Source organism: Anopheles bellator, chromosome 1 (assembly GCF_943735745.2).
Source record: "Anopheles bellator chromosome 1, idAnoBellAS_SP24_06.2, whole genome shotgun sequence".
Classification (NCBI taxonomy): domain Eukaryota; kingdom Metazoa; phylum Arthropoda; class Insecta; order Diptera; family Culicidae; genus Anopheles; species Anopheles bellator.
Genome location: NC_071285.1, coordinates 52061761 through 52083377, shown reverse-complemented (window position 1 = coordinate 52083377; position 21617 = coordinate 52061761). Strand labels below are relative to the sequence as shown.

At 49.1% G+C, this 21617-nt stretch overlaps 1 protein-coding gene across 1 annotated transcript in view; it reads right to left on the bottom strand.

Moving 5' to 3' along the window:
* LOC131215819 (cell adhesion molecule Dscam2) overlaps positions 1-7608 on the bottom strand; it is a 59824-nt gene extending 52216 nt beyond the window's left edge. Inside the window, exon 1 of the mRNA XM_058210215.1 lies at positions 7557-7608. Within this exon, the coding sequence (XP_058066198.1) occupies positions 7557-7608 (52 nt within the window). The remainder of the gene's footprint in view (positions 1-7556) is intronic.
* Positions 7609-21617: the final 14009 nt, after the last annotated feature.

The following is a 21617-nucleotide window of genomic DNA, read 5'->3' as shown; positions in this document are numbered from 1 at the left end:
TTTACACGAAGTGTGCTGTGTGGTCATAAATTTGCTCCAACAAGATGCCTTACCTGTCAATCAGCCTGCTAAGTTGAAGAAATGTTACTGCCCGCTGGCTACGTGATTAGATTTCTTGTCAGGACATTACTCAGAAGCTCCAGAAGGCGGCCCTTCGGAAAGCCGAGTGTATTAATCAGCCATCAATAATGCAAATATCTGCATTACGCTCGGGGGTCTAATTGTCACAGTGACAGCTGAATGGAAGTGATAAATGTTGAAGTTCCCTTTAAAGATCAAAACACTCCGACGGACGATAGGCTCAGGGTTGCGCGTCGTCGCAGTAACCCGTGACACGGTCCGACACGCTCAGTTGAATTTTACAGCTCCATAATTGGGTATGTTGACTCCGGAACCTTACACACGGCCACACGGCTATCCTTACGATGAGGGCCACGTGAGGTGATGAAGTGAACCCCGGCTATTGTGAAACTCCAGTTTTTGCCCTGTCAACGGCTAACAAACTGGCTGCAAAATTAGAATCCGCCAGAGAGGTGCTCCGTCTCGGTTGCCACGTGTTTCGATAGTCAGTTGATTATTCACCACCTGTCACCGTCTAGTGTGGACGAACAGCCGCCATCAGATAGTGCCAATGGTTGCCAGCTGCCCGAGCTGTCGGGACATTAAGGGTTGATGCTGTTTTAAGTGCACTGCCACCGGGAACCGCGCTGTTCCCTGTCCAAAAAACACACTTTTGAGATATGCTAAAAGTGCATACCGTACGTGACGCGAGGTGCAACCACGCGTCAGGGTTTGGACGGCGCGCAAGACCCTCCTGCGGCGACGGCGGCATCTTGAGAATGATGTTAAAAGTTGATAGAGTCCGTACGCCGCCCATTTCAGCACGAGCACGTGCCCGAGGAAGCACGAAATGAATGCCGGGCTGAAGGACCGAGCGCCCGCTGGATGCCGTCTCCGGTTTATCTTTCTCATTTATCTTACATCAAATTAATGTTTACTTTCGGCGCCCACCTGCTTTCGGTCCCGGTTACGTTGCCTTCGCTCGCACAGACTGTGAGTGCATTGCTTCCTTTCGAATACCATCCACGTCACAGAAAGGAAGTAAGCAGCGACAAGAATTGTGTGAGCAAAACGATGAATAAAAAAACTGGGAAAAGGAGCGTGTTGATAACACATGTGTCAAGGCTTGAAAATTTGATAATATCCTCCGTTCTTGCTTTAGCATCACCGTACCTTTCATAAATAGACAGGCTTGCAGTAGCAGGGCTTCGGAAATCGGTAGCCTGTGCACTGATAAAAACAATCATGAGAGCGATACAGTTCTACAATTTATGGAACGAAATAATTCAAGCGAAGATTTTTCTTCGAATGTAGCTAAAAATACTAAAAGTAATTACACTTATCAGATGAAGTCACGAAGACCAACGCAGAAGTTTTAGGTCTTTAAGGTTAATACAAAGTACAACCAAATAACGAGAGCCGCTGGAGCTAGAATCGAAGATAATCATCGATTCAAGTCATAACGCGGATTTAAACACCGACCACGAGTGTCTTAGAGCTATTCACGATAAAACTTTAGCACCACCAAGTTGTGACCATCTCAGGCACAGTAGACGACCACCAACTCGACTTAATTGACTGACTTGGCCGGATTTCACTTTCTTTGTTTCTTTCTCATTAAAACCGGCGCCGACCACCTCTCGGACCGACACTTGGCCGAAGGATCTCGACGATGGATGCCCGAAAGAGCCGGATCATTGTCATAATTTGTTTTTTATTTTGCCATAAATCAGAACAACAGTTTACGAGTCACGTTTCCTCGGTAGTGCCACTCGAGAAAATGGAAAAGATCCACCCGTGGCCGCGGGTGGCACACAGCGTAGGACCAAGGACCTTGAGGACCCCGGACGAATCACGTACTGGTGGTTGTGCCGAATTTTGGGAAGGTTAGAGTACTAAATCATCGATTTTGGGCAACGACAATGTTTCCACGACACAAGCGAACACGAAAACTAACCTTGTTTGTATTCCTTTCAAATATTTTAACACAATTGTAAATGAAATCAAATAAATGTTACAATGGCAGGCTGGCCAAACAAGCATTTCTTACAGATAAGGTTCTGTGGCCCTACGCCAAATGAACTTCTTGGGATAGGCACACGGGCACATAACGGGCGAGATCGAGTATTACGAATTTATCGTCCACATTTGTGTGGTTTATTGCTGCACAAATACCCTGTCGGTTGCAGCGCACCTGCAGTCGACTGAAACCCTCCCGAACCGGGATGAAACTGCCCCAAAATTTATTATTTATGCACCATCACAAACAGGTTCACCCGTCTTCGTTCGCGCATTCCTTCTCAAGGGCCTCGGGAGAAAGCCAGCAAGGAGCAAGCAGTAGGGCTTGCTGGCGTCCGCTGGAGCCAGGGCCATCGCTGTAGACAACCCCTCCCAGAAGAAGACCATGTGCGGCATAAAGAAGCCGACCAGATAGGGAGAGCATAGAAAAGATATCAAAAGTAACGTGCTGTGTGATGCGAAGTCTGTCCGCCCCAGACGTGCGACTCGGACGTAAGTTTGAAGTAAAATCGAGTAAATGCTTTGTCATTGAAGTGCACACAATGTCGATGTCATGATCTTACTTTCAGGCTCGTACTTTCTTACACAGCATTACACCCTTTCAAATGTAATCACTCCTCTCAGTTTGGGGGCATTTGGACGAATGATGGCATCTGGCTCTGTACTTGTTAAATAGATCCTCAAGTGGCCCCGTTTGGAATATAGGAACCGCTTTAGGTGGGCTCCAAAAATAGTGCCCAAAAGTAGCAAGTCCACAATAGCCCTTCTATTTATCCCAGCAAGCAACAAAACTTAAGAAGTAAATGCTTATGGGACCGCCCAAATAGCTCATTAATGCAGCGCCTAGCCTTCGAATAAAGCAAAAATAACAGGCTCGTTATTTTTCGATCCGTGCAGCACATTACCGTGGCAATTTCTTGATTCGTCGAACACTAATAAAGCATTGCCCCGGCTCGCTTACCGAAAGGAGAATCCGGGAAGTCTCGACTCGTTTGGCCCCTGCCAGTGTGCGAGCTGACGATCCTGCGTCACACAGCGCTAATACACATCCCCGATTGATACGCCATCCCAACAATCAGCAACAATTCTTCATCCTCCCGCCCAACGCTTGACATTCGCTTGACGCTAACGAGATCCGAACCCTAAGGCTGTGTGCGTGCCTGTGTGTGAGGAGCCGAAGATCTCGGAGGACGTCGAAGCTGAAATCCCGGAAAAATCAATAGCGATAAAAATGGTAAGCAGCGAGCGTCGTCTCGTGTGGATTCCACGTCTCGCCACGTGATGAATATTCATTGCACATGCATGGCAAACCAGGCGCAAAACGCCGGTGTGCCGCCGGCGCTACGGTCGCCGCGATTAGTCGCCCCCGAAGTGTAAAGCTCGGAGTGTATTTACGGGGACCCCGTTCACTCTGCCACACCGGATCGGACTTCCTTCCGCGGATCGGCCTGAGCCTGAGCCACCGGGATTTACGAGTGGCTTAGCCGATAAATGCGAAGGTCAGCTGCCAACGATCGCTCATAAATAACACCAGATGAACTGACACGTCCCGGCAGGGTCTATCATCTGGCGGCCTCGTCAACTGGAACTGATTACGATTTGCTTCGTGGTTTTTTTCTTCCAGTTACACAACGGAAGGTATCCTAAAATGGGACACCATTTGCGAGTGCTGCTCACACGTTTTATGCACGCTTTTAAAGTACGCTTTTTGCTCGATCCAGTCTTATGGCTTCCTCAAGACATCATTATCGGTGGCCAGGGCCCTAAGTCCCCACTGAGATGGTGGTTTGGTTTATCTCTTTGGCCGCTTATGGCTGCCCTCGGCAATCTGATACCGTGCTGCAAATCACTTTCGCTTCTTCGTTGTGGCGCCGCACGGTCCGTCGTTTGAGGTTGAGATACACGATTACAGGCCAGAAAACATTTTGGGCTCAGCATGTGTTCCCCGCACAATGGCCACACGAAAAGCGCCCGCCCGTGGTGTTTAATCATTTGGCCCGCCGTAATATGATCCGACGCTTCCTGCTGTTTGCTGCAAGGTTTCTGTATTGGTTTCATACGAATATTAGATTACTTTTTAGCCATTTATCACGAAACTTTCCAGATTTTCCAATTTAAACGAAACGAGCTTGCGCCCCAATCGGGCCAACAATTAGGCGAACGAATTGGACAGGTAACTCAGCGAATTCACTGCTGAACAGACAGGCAACTTCCGCTCACGTTGCGATAAGTTGTTGCTTAGCGGCACTCGTTAAAACGGGCGTAATCGCTTAAATCCTTTCCCTGCTTTTTTGCCTGAATGCGAATGCGCCATCAACATCAGAATAATCTCTCCATGCTACATATGCAACGCGCAGCATCAAACACTCGTTTATGTCAAGACAATTTTGCCAAAGCTGCTGGCAGCAAAAAGGGAGCAACTTCTTCCGCTGCTCGGCTCCTTGATGATTGGGTGGCGCCAGAGCCAGCATAAATCCCTCGGCTGGCAGGGAAATTGATTTAAAATAAAGTAATCTCCTCAACAGCGCCCGCCCAACAGGCAGCGGATGGGTGGCCGACGAAACTGGCGAAGGATTGCGCTCTTTTCTCAACAACATTTAACTCCTTCCGCGGGCCCGCCGTTCGCCGAAGCGAAGTTCGCCAAACACTTGCTGCAGTTATTTTTCTTTTCGTGTTCAGGTTTCCGGCGCTCCACTTTTTGCTCAATGGGCCGCTGACTCTATCGGGGAACTTTTCGCTTTGAAACAATTTTCCCCTGCAGCTCATTTGTGTCAGTGTGTGTGTGGGTGTGTGCACAGGGAGCAAAAACATCCGCCAGCTTATGGTGGGGCCAGGGAAGAAACGCAAAATCTGCTGACGTCCGTCGAGCACCGTCGAGGAAAGCTCATATTTTTGTTGCCAACTTCTTTCTTTTGAGGTTCCTGCGAAAAAGAACAGAGAACTTTATCTGCTTCGCCGTGATGTAACGCGGGCCGAGTGGAGCAACACCGCGCTTCGCAGGCAGGCAATTCCTCTTTGCACCTGATGATGGAACTGCTGCTGCTGCGGCACCACAAACTGCGGTTGTGCTTGTGGAAAATCCAATTTACCTTATCCGTTCAGCCGAAGCCAACCATCAGTCGGTGGCTATCTCGCGCCTTTAAAAGGCGTACCAATGCGCGTCGACTCACGCATGTTACGAGTTTGTCCCGAAAACAAACAGCGCTGCGAGCTTCCAGCTTTAAAACGGTAAGGCTCAAAATCCATTCGAGAAGTGACGACTATGCTTCGGTCAGAGAGCAGCAGCAGTATGCTTTATAATCCTTGGACGGTAGGTCTCTCATAAACCCCTGTTTGCTGAACTTTCATACAAACGGCCTTACAACGTCCTGTTGAATCCTTTCTGGACATGGTCACCCCTTAGGCCAGTTCGCTTTCCACTGCCAAATTAGAAACTCTTGGCGCATAGTCCATCCGAACGGCGTGTTGTTCTCTCAGCCGGAGGCGGCACTGTTCCGGCGAGTCCTGTGAACAAATGGCGGACTGGCGGAAATGAACAAAGTTTTTTTCCACCGCCAGTCCCGTGCCACATTCCGTACAGTGGCCCCGCCGTTTTGATTTCCCAGTAACACTAGCCGCCTTTAGGCCGTTCATCTGTCAGATCGAATCACCGAAACCGTTGCATACATTCAGGCTGTTAAGCTTCCCAATTGACTGTTGTGGGGTTCCTTCGTTCTTTTCAATCCAAACGGGGAAGGATTTGTTTCTACTTAGGCTTAGGTTCCGAAAAGGGTGTCGGAGTACATCCCCAAGGCAGCGACGATCCACGTGGGAACGGCACAAATGTCATCGATTGGCCTATCACTGAAAAGTTCTGTCGCTGGTTTGCGCTCTCACTTTCACTTATCCCTCTGGCCGTCGTGCCCACATCACGGGTTAGCTCACCCAGCATTACGGCTTCCGTGCCTCTTTCGGCGCCAAACTTTTATCCCTCTCAGCACACGGCCGACGTGGATACGGGTGATGGATTTGACGAAGCAATTTGTCTGGCCAAAAGAATAAATCAGCTCCACTAACTTTCGGGTTTTCTGCGGGAAAGCGGAATCCGTACGAGCAGTAAATAAATTCTCACTCACGCCCCCCACACACAAACCCAAGACCGCACCCCTTGGGTCCGGAAATCGGTCGTTTGTTCGGCAACTTTTTCGCCCCCGGGGCAACTTGGGGTAGATAAATTGTGATACCTTCCGCAGGTATCGTGTTACGGGGATTTCTTCTTTTTTGACTCGAGTGCGTCCTTCCTTTTAGAGTGGCGCAAAGTTTCGCAAGGCCTTGGACACGCCGCAGTAATTCCAAATGTCCGCAATCCCACAAGGATCCGAAGTGGCAGGCAAACGGAACATCTTCCCGCAGGTCGGCGACGGGGCCAGAACTCGAACTCGAAGGGTCCCGACGTCGGTTTGCCGAGGCAATTCGTATGTAAATTAAGTGGCATTCGGTGACGAAGTTGGAAAAAGTCTTTTCACTAATTTATGTGATGCCGGTGATAATGGATCGCCTGGCACCATATTGGCTAATAAATTAACTTTTTTCCATCCACCAGACACCAGGATTCGGTGCGTCCGATCCCGACATCAAACACATAATTTGCAGTTAATCCAATTTAAACCTTTTGAAGTCACCCAATAGTCGACGTGTGTCCGTGTTAGTGTCCGCTAGTGACTGCCCAACCTGCCCATCGCGGGTAATAAAATCTCCCTGGTCCTACATCGGTCGGGTATAAAATATGGGCCCAATGTTTCTTTTCTCAGCCCTTGGCCCCAGTAGAACAGAAGAACCGAGCCGGGTGTCCAAGGAAGACATCGTCAGCGGCGCGCCACAATCGCGCCACTTACACCGATGGCCCGAAGTTCATCAGAACGTTTCGTGCCATTTCGTTTCGCCATCAATATCAATAAAATTCCGATCGAACTGAACCGGTGATAGATGGAATACTTACTCTCGGCATTAGCCGGCATCGGAGATCTGGAATTTCTTCATTAAATTCTTTTCCTTGGCAAACGCGCGCGACCGCACCGCTTCCACCGTCAGGGCGTGAAAGACCTACACAAAAACGCAGGATGTGCTCCTTCCTGTGGTTCGTCGATGGAAGCGCTGATCGCCCGCCAGTTCACTGGTTAAAGAACTTTCTCAGTTTGCTGGTCGTTCGAGACGTCGCGTTTTTGGGCACACTAATTAAAGGATTGTTTGGGAAACTTCTCCGGCCTAAAGCGACGCGACCGACTGGATTGGGTGTCGCGCGATCATTGGAAATGGGGAGTGAAAATGCGAAAAATGTTTACCAACACATTCCAACCCCGCTCCGGCTGTCGGCTGACATCAAAGCGAATTAGTAGCCCCGTAGCTGACGATCGTTTAACGTTAACTTCCGTGCCGAACGTCGGAAGTCTTTCGAGCGCAAAATGTAAGAGTAAACAAACTTACGATAATTGACTTACCTTTCGCAATGTACAGCAACAGGATGGCCTGTGTGAGGCCGCGTACATCCATTGTTGTGGTGCGCCCGTAAAAGGCATAGACACTGCACTGCTTACGGATGGACTCCTCGCTCCAGTGTCTCTCGCTTTTCGGCTCACAACCGTTCCGTCCACTATGTTTCACTCGTACGCTCCATGCTGGCCCGAAACCACTCCACGCTTTGACCGGCGCTAAAAGCCTTTCTCGGTCTCTGCAACACTTTCCCAACGCCGTCACTGGGAGCTCACTTATTTATGGAATTTTAAATGTACATGACATTGGTGTTTCTTTCTACGATTTTGGCGCAGTTTCTTGGTCCGCCAACTGCAACCTCACTGACCAACGCGGCATCTAGGGATGGAGTTCCCGACCGGGCCACCAATGTGGGACGCTCTCGTGGGACTGACACTTTCCGCATGACCTAACATTCTACCCTCACAAGTTGTCCGTCCGTTCACTCAAGCACAAAGCACCGAACCACGGGCACCGCGAACTTCTTCCGAGAGATTAATTATTGAATTCCGCATACACTTCACTGCTACTTCGGACACTCGCTCGTACCGACCGACCATGTCGCCGTGACGGTGGCCGCACTGCGAAAGTAAGCCAATGCCGCGATTCCAATTAGCGGCCAAAATCAAACCCCAAAATTAAAACTTTTCCTCCGAAGGCTGGCCGAATGACTAGCAGCAGCAGCGGGAGCAGGGTTGGACGAAGCTATCGGGGACGTTTTCACCGCCCAGTTCGGCCCAGATCGGTCGGACGCTTCCAGCGCATCGTTGCCGACATCGTTTTCCACCCGGTGACCCCGTTTTCGGTCCGAAATCGTGCCTGATGTGGAGCCCTCAACATAGGAAGACGAAAAAACACAGCACGAAACACACTTGCTCCTCACGGGATGCCGGGTCTGGGGGGTGCGAAGCCTGCAGAAGAAAGAACGGGAGCTGCTTGAGTTGCAAAAGGGAACGCGGAACGTGGAAACTCTTCATCGCAGTTGATTAACCAACATAACTCAACAAATCGAAATTGTCGGTGTTTGACTTTTCGCTGCGGCCTTCGCACAGGAAAAACGGACACCGCAGAGCCTGAAATGTACAAAAACTTCACTGCACCCACTAATTGAATCTTTTGGAAAAGTTTGTTGGCCCACGAACCGGAAGCGATGCTGTTCGCTTTGCGTATCTCTAGGAACGGACTTTGTATCGGGAGGCATAATAGGAACTTGACGAGGAATCGTTATAAGAAATTCATAGAATAGCACACGATGACACACTTTCGCACCTTCTTTTTTTAATATGTTCAAGTAAAAAGGATACGCTACATGAAAGAAGGCAAGAAGGGTTCCCTTCCTTGTTAAACTTCCTGTTAAATAAACTTCTTGAAGATCTTGAAATACAGTGGCTCCACAAGATCTGGAAAACGGAACGGAATGAGTACGCTCCTGACCTTACAGCAAGTGCTCTCTGCACACGACGCAATGCATTTTAATGGATCATCAAGCAAATAAACACACCCCAAATGGGCCCTAGAGTCCTAACGAACTGAACGCAAACCTTCCCGACACACGGGGTCCACCTGATCGATCGGTTTGAAATCGGCCTTTCCAAAACCGCCGTCACCGTCCATCAGCGTGTTGGCTCTAAGCTCTACCCGGCGAAACCCGGGAACCCCGAACTGCTTTTATTTGTCAAACCGATTACTGGCTAAAGTTTCTCGAGCAACATTCAGCATTCTGTTGGCTGAACGTGATTTTCAACCCAAACGTTAGGCCCTTTTTTTGGCCTTCCTTCCCCGGGACGCGTGTAGTCACCTTCACAAGTTTCGGCTCACGTTCCATGGCGGAGCGGCCGGAGAGACTCAATATTTCTTTCCAACATCCCCCGGACGCTACCGGAAGGTGCGTGCCGGAGGGGATCGATAAAAGATGAAGTAAACATTCTACAAATGGGAAATTGATCTATGTCTTCATCGTGTTTGCTTCAGCAACCGCTCCGACGAGGAAAATCAGCACGGTCCCACGGTTTCCGGAAAGCCGCTGGCTTGCGAGGTCTTTTCGGGGGCAAACAGGCCATTTTCGTGACGTTGCGATTCGTAGGAAACTTGGCACACTTTGGGTGCGACCTTTGATTTGCTGGGTAAATGAATCTAACGAAAGGAGCAACAATGGAAAACCCCTTCGCTATGCGTCGCGTGCCAACATTGTGTAATATTAGCATACCGGAACCTAAGAGCTTTCCAGGATACGGCCTCCATTCCACCAAAAAGGGCACCAGGGCCATTTTTTGTGCGTAATCCTTCGCCGAAACAAGCGTACCGCCGGTGCGCCGGTACTTCAGCTTCTTGGTGAAGCTGCCGCACCAGGAACTGCATAATAAATCTATCGCCGAAAAGTTTCGTCGTCTCGCGCGCTGCTGCGCGCGCTTGTTGTGTGTATAATAAATTAATCTCCTGACAGTTCACGGCACACGGCACTGGCAGGGAACTAATTGGAGCGAAAATTAAGAACCAACTCCGTCTGTGCAAACACATCGCCCAACTGGCTGGGCGTCGAGGGAAATGTCGTACGGCGCGGGTTTGCCGGTTGGTTCGGAAGACCGCGCAGTAATGCAACCGACCAAGTCGTCATCATCTGCGGTTCGGATGCACTTACAGGCTCTGCGTAGCTGCGCCAAGCTCTAAGAAGTATATCGCTGTTCATCGGGTGGGTGCCCTTCTTCTCGTGAAGGAAAGTTGTGTTTGTCGTGCAAGGTGACAGTGCGTGACACAAAATGCACGACAGATCCATTTGCCGCTTCCGCGATTTTGAGCCACCTTTTGCAATGCAAACAATTTCACGCACGTTTTGTTGTCCCAACCAGTACGTTGTACGGTTGACTTTAAAGCAGGTTTGGCCAATTTTGTTTTCTATCCTGAAACAGGATTTCCTTCAGTGCCTGCAGTGTAACTTCTCGCCCTTACTGTTGCTAGCGCTCGGTTCCTGAGCACCTGAGCTGCCACGGCAAAGCCTTAGAAAACCACCTTCCTTGGGGCAGAGTTTCTTACAGTATTACGGGAAACAAATTACTCAGCCTGTCAACCACACCGAACCGAGTGAATGTTTCGTTAGAATATCTTAAGAGCAAACATTCTCGGTCCGGGATGCATGGAAAAACTTCTCAACTTACGATCGAGTCGATCGAATGATATCGAACAGAAACTATCGGTCGGCGCAGCAACGTCAACAATCCCAGTCTCAGTATATATTTCCCTCAAACTGAGGTACTAAAATGTATGCCATCATTCGGTAGCACTTTGAGCAGTTCATAGTTTGCCCTTTATTATCCTTCCTGATGTAGCACCACAAACATCTTAAACAATATGAAAACTGCTCTAAACTTTCTCGTTCAGGCCAATTGTGTGCTCCCACACACGCGGCCAAACGAACAACGATCGACTGCCTCTGACCACAAAAGTTAATCAAACAGGCTGCAAACTTCAAATATGTTGATCTCAGTTTGTACCACATCCGATTTGGACCACCTTCTCTTTCTTTCGCTCTCCCGACCGAGCTAAGCCGTTCGAGAGCATCGTTTCCGTTCCTCGCTCCCTCAACCAACGTGGTCCTTGCCCGTCAAGCATATGGTGGGGCTCGGGAAATGAATATTCCATAAATCGTAGAGGCAGCAAGCATTTGCATAGCAAAGGAAGCACCAACTTTCAGCAGCCACGCCGAAGGAAACCGCTGCCTGCTTTGGGCTGTGATGCACCATGCACCGTTTGCGGACCGAGAGGGGGTCCGAATTCATAATGGCAGGAATTTTATTATCAAAAAAGCGGGTTGTGTGAAAATAAGGTTGTGCGCTATAAAGATTTTCAATAAAAGTTCCACAATCAATCAGATTAAACACTAAGACCAGCGCCGGGAGGCTGGAGCGCGAACTTTTCGACCAGCCCGTTTCGCGTTTGCGTTCCAGACAAACAGACTCATCCCACCCAAAAAAGGCCAGATGATGACACGGACGAAACTTTTCCGGCCCCCGGGCGGCACCCAGGGCGGCCCCGGGGTTCTTTCGGGTTAGTTTCCTTCGGTTTTTAAAGCATATTTATCCTGAGCCCGCCCGTTTTTCCAGACCCGGTGCACGTTGTATGCATGAATTTATAATACGTCAGTGTGAGCATGTCCTTTGCTGCCGTATCTCTCTCCCTCTCTTCCTCTCTCTCTCTCTCTCGCTCCCTCCACTGGCTCGTATGCACCAGTGTGCAGTGCAGTGCAGTGTTTGCACTCTGCGCCTGGCTGCAAACTCTCAAACATTTATAGCGCACTTTGAATTTATGCATTTCGACGAAGCACGGCAACTTGATTCCGTGTTTCTTCTTCTGGCTGCCCCTGCGCAAACACCCGGCCCGCCATGCCGATCGAGTGGAGAAAAACCGGCCCAGAACCGCCGGTGGAAACGGTGAGAAAATTCATCACACTCATTTACGGCAACCCGATGGTGAAGTGAAATTATTTTAAAGTAAACTACCCGTCCCGTGTGTTTGCCCATTACATTTGCAAATTGGCGCGTTGCAGGATTCCGAAAGTAAAATAATCAACTCGAAGGCCTCGATAAATAAAGTGAGTTTTCTGGTTACTGTTTGGAGTTGGCAGAAAACATTTCAAACAACATCTCGATCCGAATGCAAGCTCCGTGGCCGTGTGGTATCGATTTTTATCGGCTAGCGAAAGCGAAATGCTCCACAATCTGACCGACGAGGCGAATCAGGCAACTCTGCCACTAGTCGTCGGTGCCGGGATCGTCGAGAACGTTCACATTCATTAATGCTGACGGGCGCGAAATCTGTCGTCGAATCGTTCCAACATCGCCAGAACAACGTCGAGCAAACCACCGACAAGTGCGCGTCGCTTCATGACACCTGCGACCGGCCACTGGCCTTTCGACCGTCCGGTATCCTTTTCTGCGATGCTGCAAGCACCGCGGCCACCGATTAGCCGGCCAATGTCGGTCCGACCCGGCCACGCCGGTTTGTGCTGATGCTGGTAAATTGGCTGCAGAATCGATGGGCCTTATGACCCCAGTATGCGATCCTGTGACCCCGCTCTAAAGTGGCTGAATCGAGTACGAGTGGAGAAGGACCACCAGCGCGCACACATACACACGCGTTTACCATAAATTGTACGTTTTTAATTTGTTCTGCTAACGATCCTCCTTTTACATATCGATGCACATCGATGCAACCGGGCGGACATCGCTGGGTGACCCCCGGGCCGGCTGGGCGTGCGCCAAGTTTTCGCAAGCAAATTTATGTAATGCTGAAGCACACACCCACACCTGCCACCTGCCGGGGTAGCGTAGGAAAGATAAGCTACACACCACCCGGTGCACAGGGTGTGCATCGACCACCGCTCCAGTGCACGTCTTACAACATGCGCCTTCTGAGAGGGGTGGAACTGGCCCCCCACACCGCCACTCAAGTGGTGTCCTTTGCCGCAAAGGGCAAAAGCCATCGCCCACGTAGCCAGCCACGGCAGCTGCGAAACACGGGCCGAACATGGAATTTCAATGAACGGACGCTTCTCCCGAGCTCCCGACTGCAGAACGCAGCAATGCACTTTCGCGCAGCTGCTGCCTCGGTCGAGTGCACCGGCAGCACGCTGGCGAGAATTAATAAGCGATTCCGGCGATCGAACGCAGCGCCGGCCCAGCAATGTGAGAATGTTGCTGCGAAATAGTAATATCGCATGGAAAGGACGAAAAGTCCATTTTCGTTTGCGTCACGGGCGTTTGTCTGGCGTCTTCACAAATCGATCGGATTGTTCCCTGCAATCGGTTCTCCTTTGAAATTGTAATTTTGACTGCTCCAGAAACTTTTTAAGCAATTCATGCTTAAGTACCTTTAGCAAAACTAATGAATGTCAAAGAGCATCTAATTTAATTGCTTCAGATAAAGAGGATCACACGAACTAAATGCTGTTCAAGCAAGAAAGTTTGTAAGTAAAATAACAACAATGCAGCTATTCTTGAGGGGTCAATTTCGCTGGGGCGAGTCAATGACGGATTGACAACCTTTTTTTTGTTTTGATCATATTTGTAATGTTTGGTGCAACTGAATCGAAGTAGACCTTGAACATCATTTCCTCAATCGTTACGAAAATCGAAAACTTGCCCGAGTAGAAACTGCTAATTGGGTTGTGGTAAGAAAAGTAGCTTCTAAATAGCCCTTCAAACACTTCCACAATATTTCTAACAGTTTACCCTATTATGTGACGAAAAGAATTTTGAAAAGTTAACTTACCGGGAAATGGCACAAGAATTGGATTCTTTTTTGATTTCTGTCTGAGCACGCCATGTAGCAGAAAGTTCCTTTATATTCAAAATAGCAGAATATTCTCACACAAAACTAACTTTTTACAAATGATAGATTGGAATATTCCGCTCAAAAATTGGGAAACGTCTGCTTCCCGATTTTCGACACACTGCGCAACTCTTGAACCACCATTACTGTGGAAAGTGCCTACTGCGGATGCCAGAGAAAACACAACTTTGACGACTCACTGTCAGAGCCAATGGTTGCTAAGTTTAATTGAACGCTGTTTGAAAAGAGGTTACGCATTTTTCGCGGATTTTGTGTGTCCATTAAATGTGGTGTTGGCCATTAATTAGACGAGTATCATCAAATCCACCACCGTGAATGCATTACGATGATGCTTTTTGTATGCTATTTAAGTCTATGTGAATACTCAAAACAAAAAGTGGTTTGTCCAATTATTTTGTTCTGAGTATACCAACATTGCCATTAATACTGCAAAACAGAAGCAAACATAAAACAATGCTGACAGTCAATATGCACACCAGAGCTTGCACGTTATTAAATCGGATTATAGCTTTCAGCTTCGTTTGTTGCACCGTAAAATTTCAGCGAAAAACATAAGCCTCTTTCGAAGTGGCATAATGTTTAAAGTAAAACCACCATCGATCGTCATTCTGCTGCATGTCCACCCTCAGGGTGCTTCATAAAATTCCAAGAAAAGCCATGTACCATGATATCCCATCTCAGTTTTCCAATTAATTTCTAGTTTGCATTGAAAATCGGGTGGTGCATTTGAATCATCAAATTATGAAAATTCCAGTAATTTGTACGGGCTGAATTCATGCGCTAAATGCGATACACAATGGACGGTGATTTAGGCCCCCGAAAAAAACCATGTTACCCTGCTAGTTCGCTTCGCCCTTTGCTCTGGTCTGCCGCCTGCCTGCCTGCCGTGTGGTATCCGCGGTTCCAATCGGGCAGGAAATCCAATTTTCGTTCCTCAAGTGCCGTCCCGTCTGTGTCACTCGGTACTGGCGACACAAAGCGCCCGACACACCGCTTTCAGATCCTCGACGAAAAGGAAAAACCGAACCGCGCCCACACTACACCCACAGGGAAACGAAGAAGAAAATCACCACCCCCGGTCGATCAAGAGCGTCTTGTGATCTCGTTATTATAATTTTTTTTTGTCGCTCGTTCCTTTACCTATTTTAGGCCGAAGACGCCAGCGGAAGCGGAACGACCTGCGACTTTGGTCGGAGGTGATGATTTATTTAATTTTTCCTCCCACCCGGCGCGTGGCGCAAACGCCGCCAGGACACGCCGTTCGCCAGCGGACGAAAGGAGTTGATGAAGCGTGCGACTGCCGAAAACCGATGATGTTGATGAGGCCAGACCGGCCGTGACTCCGCAGGCGATGTGCGACACTCCAGTTCAATTACGCGATCCGCGATGTGGTTCACCAAATTTGATAAAACACGCCAGTGGATCAGGACCGCAGGACGCCCACTCCCCCTGACGGTTCCGCCCTTACCGTGTTGGCTCTTACCACACCGTTTACGCTTCAAGACACGATTTGATAAATTTCAAAACTTGTCGCACCGTTTGGAATCGTTTTTTGGTAACTTGCGACCAACCAAGTCTTGCAAGAGGAAAATCAGAACGACACTGGACCACAAATTTATGGGAGCTAATTTGATGCAATTTTCTTCCTTTCAGAAACTATCTTCCTCTGCACACGCACACACTTAACACTCTATCATCGCCGGTTATCGTCGGGCACGCGACAGATAAATTGTCGTCCCCTAAAAGGACCTCATTTGTCAACCGAGGGTGTTTTTTTCTGGGGGCTTCACTTTCACGTCGGGTTTTGTTCGGTTCACCTTGCGAACGCAAACGTACCTTAACAATCAAAACTCAGTGCCTCGGTCTACTTCTGGCCAGCGGTACCGTCCGGTGGCTGCTGATGCTGCCGGTGCGCCGAACAGCAGGATTCGAACTGAAGATGCGCTCAAGCAGCGCCCAACGGGCAACCGTTGCGAGTGACACGCGACAGGACCTTCCTCAATGAACTACCCCGATCGGCAGCATCCACGGGGCAGCAACAGGAGCCAGCCACACGCCACAAGCGATACCGTGAGTGACCGAAGCACGGGTGGCACGCTGTGATAAGTGAGATGAACCGGCGAACCGCTCGGAAGTGCGCTCATGGAACTGCGAGGGATAAACAAACACGGGACCCCACAGTTCGTAGCACTGCCTTTACTAACGTCAACGATGGACTCGCTCAACAGAGGCTAACCAGCACCAACCGAGCAGTTAGTGCTTCTAAAATGCCAATTGTGTTGCAAATCCCCAAAAACTGCTTACCTAGACCGATGTCGGTAAACAGCCTTTTGAGAGATTTGCAGAAGGACGACATTCACGCAGGCACACACAAACACAGATGGATGGCCTTATTACGAGTAAATTAAAAAAAAAGACATTCATCAACTATTCTCAACGAAAAAAGCGCAAACAAACGTTACAGTTCGCGTCTGAGTGTGTGCCAGACACTCATTGTGGAGCTCTCGGAAAATGAGTAGCTCTATCGCACTCTCGCTCTCGCGCTCTGGGCGTACGAGGCACTCACAAGGGCTCGCTATTCATTTGTGATTGAGCCGGGTATCCTTATAAACTGCCTACTCCCGATGAGGACAACCTAAGGCGTTCGCAATGCAAAAGTGCAGAAGAGGATGATGAAAATGGCACGGAAAGAAACAATAGACAGGGCCGATTGCGGCCACCGGGTGGCCATAAGTCTGGTAGTCAGCTACGTACCTCCGCTCCGCTGGAAGGTGCTTTCATCTGCCGACATGAAAGCAGTGCTTGAATCCCGGTCCCCGATTCCCCGTTCGCGTAGGTGTGTGCGTGCGCGCGAAAAAGGACTTTAATCAAACTTTCTTCCCCGGACGGGTCGCTCTCCATTCCGTTGCACTTTTTTTCGGTTGCTGCTAGCAACATGAGAAAAACCGGATCCACCCGGGGCGCAACCCTCCATCATTAGCCCACAGCCCACGGAGCCGCGGTAGGCGGTCGAATCGATGAAAGAGCATGCAATCAGCACGCAGAGCACTGAATAATCTCTTACGCCTCACACCTCGCCACGGCAACCATACAGACGGTCGGGACGCGTCCCTACAAGACGTGAATATTACCAGCTTCTAATGGAGTCCTCGTTAGAGAGACACACGGCTGCCGCTGTCATCTTAAATATGCTCATTAGGGGAGGGAACGCACACGGTCTCGGGGAGCGGTTGTGCGTGCAGCCGTGGCGCGATGCGTAACCCCTCTGCGAACGGGACAGTTTTTGATCCCTTTTTTCCCATTTCTTGCACGAGCGGAGCCACATAATAAGTGCCGGAAAGTATGCAGCACGGCACATGAAACGAAAAGGTTATGCGCGGTGTAATTTATATTTATGCACAAAGGTGCGTACCTTTTCATTACTATTAATGTTGCCTTTTGTGGTGGGTAATGTTGTTTTTCTGTCTCTTTCTCTTTCTCTAATTCTCTTTCGTGGTGGGAAATGACATCCAATCGGGGAAGTACTACGTTCACGGTCCTTGGTCCGTGAACAAGGAAATGAAACCAACGTTATTGCCGCACTAACATGGGGCTTGTAATTTTGCCCTTATGGTGGGGTATACGGTTAAAACATTCATTTAGTAACAGGGCCAAATTTTAATTCAGCTTAACTCTTAATTAAAGCATTATCTGGGTCACGGTCCAAATTAGAAGGTAAGAGTTTGATGTGAAAACCATCAACACCAATATCCTCTGATTGGTGTAGATTAATTCCATACCGCGAAACTTAAATCGATGCTTAAACGTCTCCCCATCTAGATTGTTCGGATCGTGTGTCGAAACGAAATTGGCAAAGTATTAATTCTGAAACGAACGAAAGACTCGTCTCAAAACACGCAGACGGCGAGAAATGGCAAAGACGCTAGACCAAAATGCCACATCATTGCGTTCCGTTTCACTTTAATGAAGTCGGCAAATAAAAGTCACCCAATGGACGACTACGACGAAAAGCATCAATCGTGTCCCGTGACGGCTGACCTTTGACTGGCCATTTTCTTGCGAGTCTCACCGATTCATTGGCTCGCCCATCGTCTAAGAATGGTAACTGATCAGGGTACTTGGAGCATTCATAAGGCAAATCGCAACGCCGGACACGACTTCTTGAGTGCCTTTTTTGGTTGCTTCCTGCCGGGTGGGCCAATCGCAAGGAAAATTGAATTATTTTGACATCGTTCAATTACCCACCGCCAGGCCACTCAACTTTCTTTTCGATTCCTTTTTGATAGCTTCAGCAAACATGGGTACAGACAGTGGATTGTAACGAATATTGAATGTAGGATCCGAATTCCGTTGCTTGGGTAGGTTAATTTTCGTTTTTGTGCTACCAGAAATGTGGTTTCGTTTCGAAGGCATCTCCGGAAACGGCATCATTAAGTATCGAGCGCGGCTTTTATTAAGTCCGCTAGAACCCTGCTTCCAGCATAACTAAAGTTTAGTCATTTTTACAGCCAACATACAAGGTCATAACTCAACGTGCTACTCTTTTCATGCATCGGGCTAAACAAGTGGAACGTTGGTATTTCTCACACAAAAATTATTTAATACACTGAGCCCAAAAACTCAAATGCTTACCGACGCATTAAATCAAGAAGAAAGCCAGCGCTCACAATTCACAGCATCATCAGTACGCAGTGTAGCGACCTCCGATAGAAAAGTGAGCTTTAAGCACGGCAAAAAAACCTATCCGCAGACATTGGCCCTCAGCGATGGAGACGCCTGGTCATGCTTCCTCGAGCGGCGTCGAGTGTGTTTGCCGGTTACCGTGCAAGTGTGCACTTCGATCAGCATCCTTCTCGCTTTATCGCACCGCAGTCCCTCCTCTTGCCAGCCACTGCTCCCTTGAGCGGCCACACTCTAGTTCACGAACTTTCCGTACCATCAAACAGCTCTGCAATTGATACTGACATTAAGTGAAGATGATGGTGGAAAATGGTTTTTTAATTAATATGCAAATTTTAGATTCTGTCCCTGGCCACCGCATATGCCGGTGCTCGGCTCCACCTAACGCGGTACGGTATTGAATTTTATATTTGCCCCCACCCGCTAAAGTGGTCGGTGAGGCAAAATTCGTGAACCGACCCGACACCGGAACGACGCGGGAAGCGTTCGCCGGTGGCCTGAACCACTTCCACATCCGGCACTAAACGGTTTCGATTGGTTCGCACTTGTCTGGTTCGCTGAGTAGTAAGTAGAAGAACTTTGGCGTCCTTTGCCGTGCACTGCGCGACCCAGCCGGCCTGCCTGACGCACGCCAGCCGCCTTTTCCGAGACACTAATTCAGAGGAAATTAATTACTGTTGAAAGGTAGTTGCGAAACTTTGTGTTCCTGCATCGCACGCAAACCCGGCCCGGCCCGGCCCTCCTTATGAACCCGGCCGCCGAGCGTAAGACGCGACGGGAAGACGGGATTAAGCAATTAGGGCATGTTGCGAGAGGTGGTTGACAAAAATGTGCCGGAAAAACCGGCGGAAAACACCGACGATGAGCGCGCAACTTTCAACAGCTAATCGATTCAGGCACCGGCACGGTTTGCCTTGCCAGTTATGCCTTTCTGTGCGAAATATAATCCCATTATGTCAAAGTTTTCGAGAGCGATCTTTTGAAGCACTTTGTTTGCGGGTAGTCAAGGTCTTTTATTTACAATTTTTTTTTCGTTTGCTTATGCTGAAAGAAGGCTTAGTGCTGTGCAGTTGACGATATCCCAGCTGCGGAACTGGATATGTTCAATTTACTTAATACTCTACTCCTTCTCATCATCCCGTTGATTTTCTTTCATCTTGAGCTGATATGCTATTGTTACGCCATCGGCAAAATACGTTCATGAACAGTGCTTCCGGAGCAAAGCCGTACCGAGAAGCTATTCAATCATGTAAGATAATGAAGCGAAGCACTTAATGCTTGGGGAGATGTCGAGCATGATTATGAATCCGTGTTCACCAGGACCTAAGCGGATTTCGTTCTGGGAAAAGTCTTTGTCTTTGCAGTCTCATATCTCTGTTCAGGGACGATTGAGCATGTACTGCGCTTAAGAAAAATCTTTACAACAATGCATGGCAGATACCCATTTCCTACCAATCGATTGACAGACAAGACCTTTCTTCCCAATAAAACTTTAACAATCAAATTAGACAAACAAACATGCAGCCATCCGGTTCAGCGACACAAGCAACAAGCCCAGCCCAAAAAAAACTTTCATTGCTTTGCCATCGTACCCCGTTAGTTTGATTCTTACGTCAAAGTTGCACTTCCGGCGCACTCCAAATCATCCTGGGTTCAAACTTTGGCTACACGTTTCCGTGGAGCGATTAGAACAATTTACATCTGTCGGCCAAACTAACGACCGGGAATTAACTAACGGTGAAACTTTTCTTCATCAACCCGCCATTGTCACCTTCCCTCGGCGAGAGAGAGAGAGAGAGAGTGAGAGGGAGATCCAAAGAATCCGCACACATACATACACAGGGCCGGTGCATAGCGGTGCATCGACCGGCGTTCGGGCTCTAATGGCGTGTCAACTTTAAACAAACTTTAAATTGAACTCCATCCTTCCGTAGCGTCCGGGGCGCTTTATGAAGTCGAAGTTGGTGACACGCGAATGGAATTCATTTTCCTTTTTGCAGCACGCTCTCGGTGACACTCCTCTTTTCCGTAGTTCGATGAGAAATGGCACACACTCCCAAGCCCATTTGAAGTGGGATGTTTGAACTCTCCGTTCCCGAGCCTTTAGGACCCATTTTTCACCTGGAGCATGCATTATTTTCTTTGATTAAATTGTGAAACTTGTTCTTCATTTCACGACGGGCAACGTCGCTTTTGACAGTCGCCCAAAAGTCCCTTGCCACTCACTGGTTCCGATTTTTTGCTAAACATTTTCACTTCACAGTCTTCGGGGGGCGGCCACCGTTGAGCTCGACAGCCAGCCAGCGGAAGTCACCGAAATCAACGTCCTCGGCCGGTTCTCGCGTGGCCAACCAATCTCGGAAAAGTCGCCGGTATGGTCACCGAATGGCCGAAAAATCAATGAAATCTGTCGTCCAACCACTACTACTACTACTACTACTACTAGCACCACTGAAAGGCTGAGGATGGGTGGAAAGTTTCCCACGCTCTCGCTACCCTCCGGCCCTGGCAGCATCCCATTCAGCATCTCCCTTCCGTCCTCTTACTCCAACCGACACATACACAGAGGAGCGGGCAATTAGGCTTGCCTTTTGATGGTGCATCGCCCGAACCGAGTGCGTCCAGTCTGGTGCAATACGAAGCCACCGAAACTGACAGCCGGGCTTTGGCGGTGTGCGTAACCGGGAAGTCCGGTCCGGCGCAACGTACAAACGCGTAGTTGCGTAGTGCGTAGGGACTGCAGAAAAATTGCATCCAACTGCAGCCGACGCGTGTGCACTCCGGACTAGCTCCCGAACTCCCGTTTGGGGTCTCTCGTCTGTGCGCGCGTATGTGTGCCACACACCGGCTACTACGATCGGGCTAGTAACCCCGTCGGCACCCATACCAATGCAAACGATTCGATTAGCGTAGCCACAGCACGATGTGCGATGATGGAAACCGGCCTGGCGGTTATGGCCAAAAATGGTCAACTTATGTGTCGGGACACCGGACACCAATCACCC